Source organism: Microtus ochrogaster, unplaced genomic scaffold (genome assembly GCF_000317375.1).
Source record: "Microtus ochrogaster isolate Prairie Vole_2 unplaced genomic scaffold, MicOch1.0 UNK62, whole genome shotgun sequence".
NCBI lineage: Eukaryota > Metazoa > Chordata > Mammalia > Rodentia > Cricetidae > Microtus > Microtus ochrogaster.
The window spans coordinates 2,110,371-2,117,805 of NW_004949160.1; the positions used below are offsets into that span (position 1 = coordinate 2,110,371).

Below are 7,435 nucleotides of genomic sequence, written 5' to 3' on the forward strand. Positions count from 1 at the left end.
TAGCCATTCAATTTAGAAGGCCATGAACGGTTCAGTTCTTTCTGAACTGGTTGACCACAAGACTGGAATACCTGTAGTATCCTCCATTTTGCACTCTCATAGAGAAAAACCTGAAAAGCCTGGTATTTTTTATCAACAGGTTGTACCTGAAGGCCGTCTATCTGAAGAGGCTTCCCAAACTTCACCTCATCTTGGATTAGTTACCCCAAGTATTGGGAAATCACCTGCAATCCCTGCTTCCTGTTCACAAAGAGAGAAGCCTGGTATTTTCTATCAACAAGTCCTAACAGGTGGTCATTTACCTGAAGACATTATGAAAACTTCAGCTGCTCCAAGGCCTACTGACCAGAAGTTTGATAGTCCAGCTTCACTCCCTACTTCCTACACACATGAAGGACCTAATGTTTTCTACCAACAAATGGCAAAAAGTCATTTAAGTGAAGAGACTGTGCGAGGTTCAGCTCTTCCTGGACCAGCTACCCAGAATGTTGGGTTAACTGTACCACCCTTTCCTTCTCTGTCGCATGGAGAAAAGTCTCATACTTTCTATTACCAGGCTTTGCCAGAAAGTTATTTGAGCCATCAGCCTTGGAAAGTTTCTGTTGCTCCTGGGCCTGTTGATCAGAAGACTGGAGCAGCAGTAGGCCCTTCCACAGATAGGTATTTTACTGAAGAGACTTGGAAAGTGTCATCTGCTCCTAGGCCAGCTGCTCAGAAGCCGGAGATGTCAACGGTACACTCTAGTCCCTACTCAAAGGGAATAAAACCTGCTATTTTCTATCAGTATCCTCTGTTAGAAAGTTATCCAGACAAAGAGCCTCTGGATGGTTCACCTGTTTCTGGATCAGCTGAGAAGATTCGGTCTCCAACAGTAACCTCTGCTTCCCAGCCACATAAAGAGATAGCGAAAGCTTTCTACCAGCAGACATTATCAGACAGTCATCTCACCGAAGAAGCATTGCCCATTTCTGTTATTCCTGGCCGAGGTGACCAGAAGACTCCTTTACTATCAGAATTACCTTTTTCCTATTCTCACAGAGCAAAGAACCTGCCTGAAGGAATGAAAGTTTCCACTGAGTCTGGATCTGCTGATGAGAAGACTGGCGTTCCAACAGTGTCTTCCAGTTCCTACCAGCATCAAAAGAAACCTACTGTTCCTTACTACCAAGAGTTGCCAGACAGTCATGTACCTGCAGGGACTCAGAAAGTTTCATTTGTATCTGGACCAGTTGACCAGAAGTCTGGAATTTCTCACCCATATGTTGAGATTCCCTGTGTTTTCTATCAACAGGAGTTGCCAGATAGTCATTCAACAGAAAAATCTACAAAAACATTGATCCTGAGGCCAGCTGTACAGAAGACTGATCTGTCAACAGTATCCCCTACTTCTCCATCACTTGCAGAAAAGCCTGTTTTGCCCTACCAGCCAACCCCTCCAGGTAGTCAGCTCTCTGGAATATCAACTATAACCTCTTCCTCCTATTCATATCAAGAGAGGCTCAATATTTCTCATCAGCAAAAGTTTCCGGACAGCTACCTAACTGAAGAGGCCCGGAAAGTCTTGGGTACCACTGGATCAGTAGACCAGAAGACAGGGACCCCAACAATGTCATTGCCCTCTATTTATTCACAAAAAGAGGGGCTTGGTATTTTCTATCAACCAGGTCCTCTATATCAAGAGACTCTACAAACTTCAGCTACTCTACAAACTACAGCTACTACTAGTACAGTTGCTATGCCAACTGTAACCTGTACTTCCTTCTTACAAAGAGAGAAGCCTCAGATTTTTTACCAGCAGGCTCCCCCAGGTGGTCATTTGCCTGGAGAGTCTCTGAAGGTTTCACCTGCTCCTGCACCACCTGACCAGAACACTGGGGCACCAGCAGTGTCTCCTAGTTCTTACTTCCCCGGAGAGGAGTCCATTATTTTTTACCAGCCTGGCTTGTCAGGTAACCCTCTGTCTGCAGAGTGTTTCAAAGTTCCAGGGATTTCTGGATTAACTGAACAGAAGACTAGCACACCAGCAGGACCATCAGGTTCCTATCCAGTTAGAGAGAAATCCATTATTTTCTACCAACAGACCTTGCCAGATGGTCATTTTCCTAAAGAAGCTTCAGATGTTTTAACTTCTGGACCAGTTGACCTGAAGACTGGGGAGCCACCAGTAAATTCGACTCCCTATTCTTTTGGAGAAAAGCCCATTATTTTCTATCAGCAGGCCTTTTCAGGTAGTCAGCTAACTAAAAAAGACTGCAAAGTTTTAGTTGTTTCTGGGCCAGCTGACCAGAAGGATGGGCTTATCACCTCTTCTTCATACTCAGATCTAGAGAATACCATTGTTTCTTACCACCAAGAGTTGCCAGATAGGCCTCTAACTGAAAACTCTGGGAAAGTTTCAGTTGTTCCTGGACCAACTGACCAGAAGACTGGGATATCAACAGTGCCTTCTACTTCCCACTCAAAAATAGAGAGGCCTACTGCTTCTTACCAGCAAGAGTTTCCAGATCTTAGTGAAAAAGCTTTGGAAGTTTTAGGTGATACTGAACCTATTGAACAGAAAACTGAAATACAAGTAGTGCCCTCTACTCCCTTATACAGTGAGACGCCTAATGTTTCTTATCAGCAGGAATTGCCAGATCTTACTGAAGAAGCTTTGCAAATTTTAGCTGATTCTGGAGCAGTGCCTTCTGTCCCTAACTCAAAGGATGCAACGCCCCTCATCTCTTACCAGCAAGAGTCACCAGATCTTACTGAAATACCTTTGAAAGCAGTAGGACCTGGCTCTACTGACCAGAAGACTCGGGCACGAATAGTTTCCTTCTCAAGTAGAGAGAAGCTCAGTGATTTTCATGAACAGGAATTGCCAAGTACTGGTGAGGATGCGTTAGGTGTCCAAAAGGTTGGGAAAACAACAGAACCTTTAAATTTAAAACAGAGAGAAGCCAGTGTTTTCTCTCCACAGGAGTTGCCAGCCAACCATCTCACAGAAGAGGGCCTGAAAGTGTCAGCTGGTTCTACACTTTCAGCACAGACACCAGGGACTCCAACAGGGCCTTCTAGTTCCTACTTACATAGAGAAAAGTTGAGTGATTTTTATCAAAAATCCTCACCAGATGATGTTCTAACTGAAAATTCTCTGAAGGCTTCAACTGATCCTGGACTATCTGACCAGAATAGGAGACCCACAGTCTCATGTGGCTCCTACTCACATAAGGAGAAACGTAAGATTTCAGCTGCAGATCTGCTGGATGACCAGAAGATTGAGTTGCCAACAGTTACTCATAGGTCCTGCCTACATAGAGAGAAGCCTGCAGCTTCATCTGTGATTGGACCAGATGATCAAAAGACTCCATTACCAACAGCTTTTCATGGTTCCTGTCCTCAAAAAGTAAAACCTATTTTTGCTCAAAAGCAGTTAACAGATAGAGATCAAAGTGAAGATATTCCAAAGATTTCAACTGTCTCAGAACCAACAGTTGTAACCGCAGGTGTACCAGTACCTCTGCCTGGTTCTTATTCACACAGAGAGAAATTGGATTCATCCTGTGGATACCCCCAGGAACTGCCAGACAGACATCTAACTGAAGATGCTCTGAAGATTTCAAGTTGTCTTGGTCAAGCTGACCAGATTTCTGATTTACCTACATTTTCTCCTGGTACTTATTCACACAGTGAAAAGCACCGACTTGTCTCAGAACATGCCCAAAAGCTGACAGATAATTTGAATTCTCCTGAGTCTTGTTCTCTCATTGCAAACAGTATGCCTTTAAATTCTCAGATTGATGACGGAGTTATCATATGTGAGCCAGAATCTTCAGGTTTTGGTGATGTTGGCTGTGAGGAAATCCGGGATATAGATCATGGTTCTAAAACTCTTAAAGAAATTCAGACTCTTTTAATGGAAGCAGAAAATATAGCACTGAAACGCTGCAATTTCCCTGCTCCCTTGGTTCCTTTCAGAGATGTTAACGATGTTTCATTTATACAGTCAAAGAAGATGGTTTGCTTCAGAGAACCCTCCACAACTGATGTTTGTACCCAGAGGGAGCCATTTATAGAGGAGATCCCTCATGTTGAGTGTGTACAGAAGGACATTGGCACACAGACAAATTTCAGGTGCCAGAGGGGTGTTGAAAATTGGGAGTTTATTCGTGCAACTACGTTTAGAAGTCCTCTACAGGAAGCAGAAGGCACAACGAGGGTGGCATTTGATGGAACTTTCAGGCAGGTGGACGCTTCCAGGTCTGTAATGAGGTCTGAACCTGAAGGTTGCAGTACAGGCATTGGGAATAAAATTATTATCCCTATGATGACATTCGTAAAGAGTGACTCGAGCAGTGAAGTAAGTGATGGCTGCTGCTCATGGGACAGTAATTTACCCGAGTCTTTGGAGTCTGTTTCTGATGTTTTTCTAAACTTCTTTCCATATACTTCACCCAAGACTAGCATAACAGATAGCCGTGAAGAGGAGGGATTGTCAGAGAGTGAGGATGGCTGTGGTAGTGTAGATTCACTGGCTGCACATGTGAAGTACCTTCTGCAGTGTGAATCCTCATTGAATCAAGCCAAACAGATACTTAAAAAGGCAGAGGAAGAGGAGTGTCGGGTCCGAGCCCAAGGTAAGGACTGACTTATACAGGCACATGCAGGCTTGTGAACATTACAGCTTAGCAGTTTAAAATGAGACATTTGAATTTCTGAATTTATTTTCTTATAGAACTATAGAATGATTATATTTTCTACCTAAAATCCGGAAAACAAAAGCAAAGATATAAATAAGTTATATGATCAGTAGTGCTAGTCTGAGCTTCTGGTTTTGGGAGACGTCAGAGGGACGTTGAGGAAGTAGTCTGAGCTTCCTTAATTCTTTCATTGTAATATCCTTGTTTTGGGGACACAGATGCCTCCAATTTGCTCTTCTGTAAATTATTTTGTGTCCTGCAGCTATGTATGCTTTCTCTTTGTTTTCTGATGAGATGTTTGGAGCTGATCTAAGGTGTATGGGAAAAACACTTATCAAGGTCTTTAGTACTAAAGTTTTGGTTAGAAGTCTAAAAGAGGATATTTATTAGCTTCATTAATCTCTAATAGTATCTTTGTAATGTACATAACAACCTTTAAGGCATGAAGAAATGTTTTGGATAGTAACTTGTAAGTAGCTCATAAGCACTAACTTCAAGACTGACTCGGAATCTTGATGTTAACTGACTGTGCTGTTCCTTGTACATTTTGATGCTGTCCAGATCTCTCTAGTTTTGTTTATTAATTTAAAGTATTAGGTATCATAAACCATTAGTAACTATAGCAGATACTAAGGGAGGTAAAGAGACTATGATCCTAAGAAAAATTAAGATTAATGATTTAAATTTAAATACCACGTTTAGAGTGGCTTCTTTGGAGGTACATCTGTGGAGGATGTTTTCCAAAACTCAGACTTTAGTTCATGTGTGATGGCACACACCTGTAATCCCTTCACACAGTCAGAGTTCAGGGTAACCCTGGATTACATAGAAATACCCTGCTTTGGAGAGTAGGTAGCCTTTAGTATGTCACATACAAGATCTCTTGATATGTCACCGACTTAAGACCACATGTTCAGCTTTGTGCTGGGCAGTAAGGGGCAGATGTTGCTGGTTTTCTTTGCTCATGTAGTCATTGAAAAATTAGCAGTTTCACAATTTTTAGATATCAACTGTTTGTGATTTTTTTTTCTCTCCAGCCTTGAATCTAAAATTTAATTTAGGACATGACTATGGATACTCCATTTCAGAATTAAATGAAGATGACAGGAGGAAAGTAGAAGAGATAAAGGCGAAGTTGTTTGGTCATGGAAGAGCAACTCGAATGTCTGAGGTATTGAAGAAACCTAGAAATGAGTACTGAAACTGAAAGAGCAGTAGCGATTAGAGCTCTTACTTGGCATCAGTGACTCCAGAGGAGTTGTTGGTGATCTTGGGATAAAGTTATATGAGAGTCTTAAATTCTCTAAAAATTAAGATTGAAAGACTAGTGTATGTAAGTTTTGATTAATTCCAAATTATCATAGCAGTAAAACAAGAATTGAGTTGTTTTGCTAATTTGATTGTTTTGTTTCATTTGATTATTCAAGACAGGGTTTGTCTGTGTAGTCTGCACTGTCCTGGAACTCACTCTATAGACCAAGCTGGCCTCGAACTCAGAGATCCATCTGCCTCTGCCTCTTGAGTACTAGGATTAAAGGCGTGTGTCACCACTGCCCAGCTTGCCAGTGTATTTTTACAGCTGAGAGGTTAAATGTCTCTTTCACATCTTGCAATTCAGATGAAAACTCAGTTTCAAAAGTATATATTTTGTTTAAAAATAAAGTTAGTTTTATCTAAAACAGCTTTCTTTTTAAGTGTTTATTTTCTTTCGTTAGTGAACTGTTTCTTGAACAGAAGCACTTATCTAAAGAGAAGTTTATTCCTGTGTTTACAGTCCAACTCTCGAAACAGAACATTAACAGATGCCATTTGAGCTGGGCATGTGTACTTTAACCCCCAGTATTGGGGAAGCTAAGGCCAGAGATGGCAAGTTCAAGGTTCTTTTGCAAGATTGTGTCTCAAAAACCAAACTAAACCAGCACCTTCCCACCCCTGACAAATGCCATTGATATGTTTTGGATTGATTGCCTTTCCTAGTTTTGTCTTTATTTCTTACCCTTACATCTATTGACTCTCTGCTCTTCAGTGTGGGTTTGAATTAAGAGTCAGCATGATATGGGCCTGGAGAAATGCCTCAGTGGTGGGGAGCATTTGTTGTTATCCTTGAAGAGGACCAGGGTTCAGTTCCCAGCACCCACATTGTAGTTCAAAACTCTCCATAACTCTAGTTCCAAGGGGTCTGACACTGTCTTCTGGCCTCAAGTCACCAGGCATACATATGGTATACCTACATGCATGCAGGCAAAACACTCATATTCATATAAAGAAAAGAATCTGCATATGTATCCATTCTTTGAGTGGTAAGGTTCCATTTTGTACATATTCCATATTGTTTTCTCCATCATTCCTATTGGACACTTAGTTTGATACCATGTCTTGGCTATTAACTTTTTAAGCCTTTTAAAAGAGGTCCTCTTACATATCTATTAATATGTTGACTTATTGCAATATTTTAGGAAGAGTTGTTTAAAAATGTTTGGCAGGTACTAAAGTGTTGGAGGAGGGCCGCTTCTTCGTCCTGGCTGCCCAGAATCGAAATAATCACACAGAAACTGTATTAGTTAAATCACTGCTTGGCCCATTAGCTCTAGTTTCTTATTGGCTAATTCTTGCATCTTAATTTAACCCATTTTTATTCATCTGTATATCACCACGAGGTTGTGGCCTACCAGCAAAGTTTTGGCATGTTCCTTCTCCCAGCATTCAGTACAGTCCCCCCCGCCTACCTAAGTTCTGCCCTATCAACAGGCCAA

At 41.5% G+C, this 7,435-nt stretch overlaps 1 protein-coding gene across 3 annotated transcripts in view; it reads left to right on the plus strand.

The window, feature by feature from the left end:
• Alms1 (ALMS1, centrosome and basal body associated protein) overlaps positions 1-7,435 on the plus strand; it is a 130,967-nt gene that overhangs the window by 49,820 nt on the left and 73,712 nt on the right. For 2 of the 3 annotated variants that reach the window (XM_026777394.1, XM_026777396.1), the window contains 2 exons: positions 140-4,619; positions 5,720-5,853. In XM_026777394.1, the coding sequence (XP_026633195.1) occupies positions 140-4,619; positions 5,720-5,853 (4,614 nt within the window). The remainder of the gene's footprint in view (positions 1-139; positions 4,620-5,719; positions 5,854-7,435) is intronic. The other variant, XM_026777395.1, reaches the window with a different exon arrangement.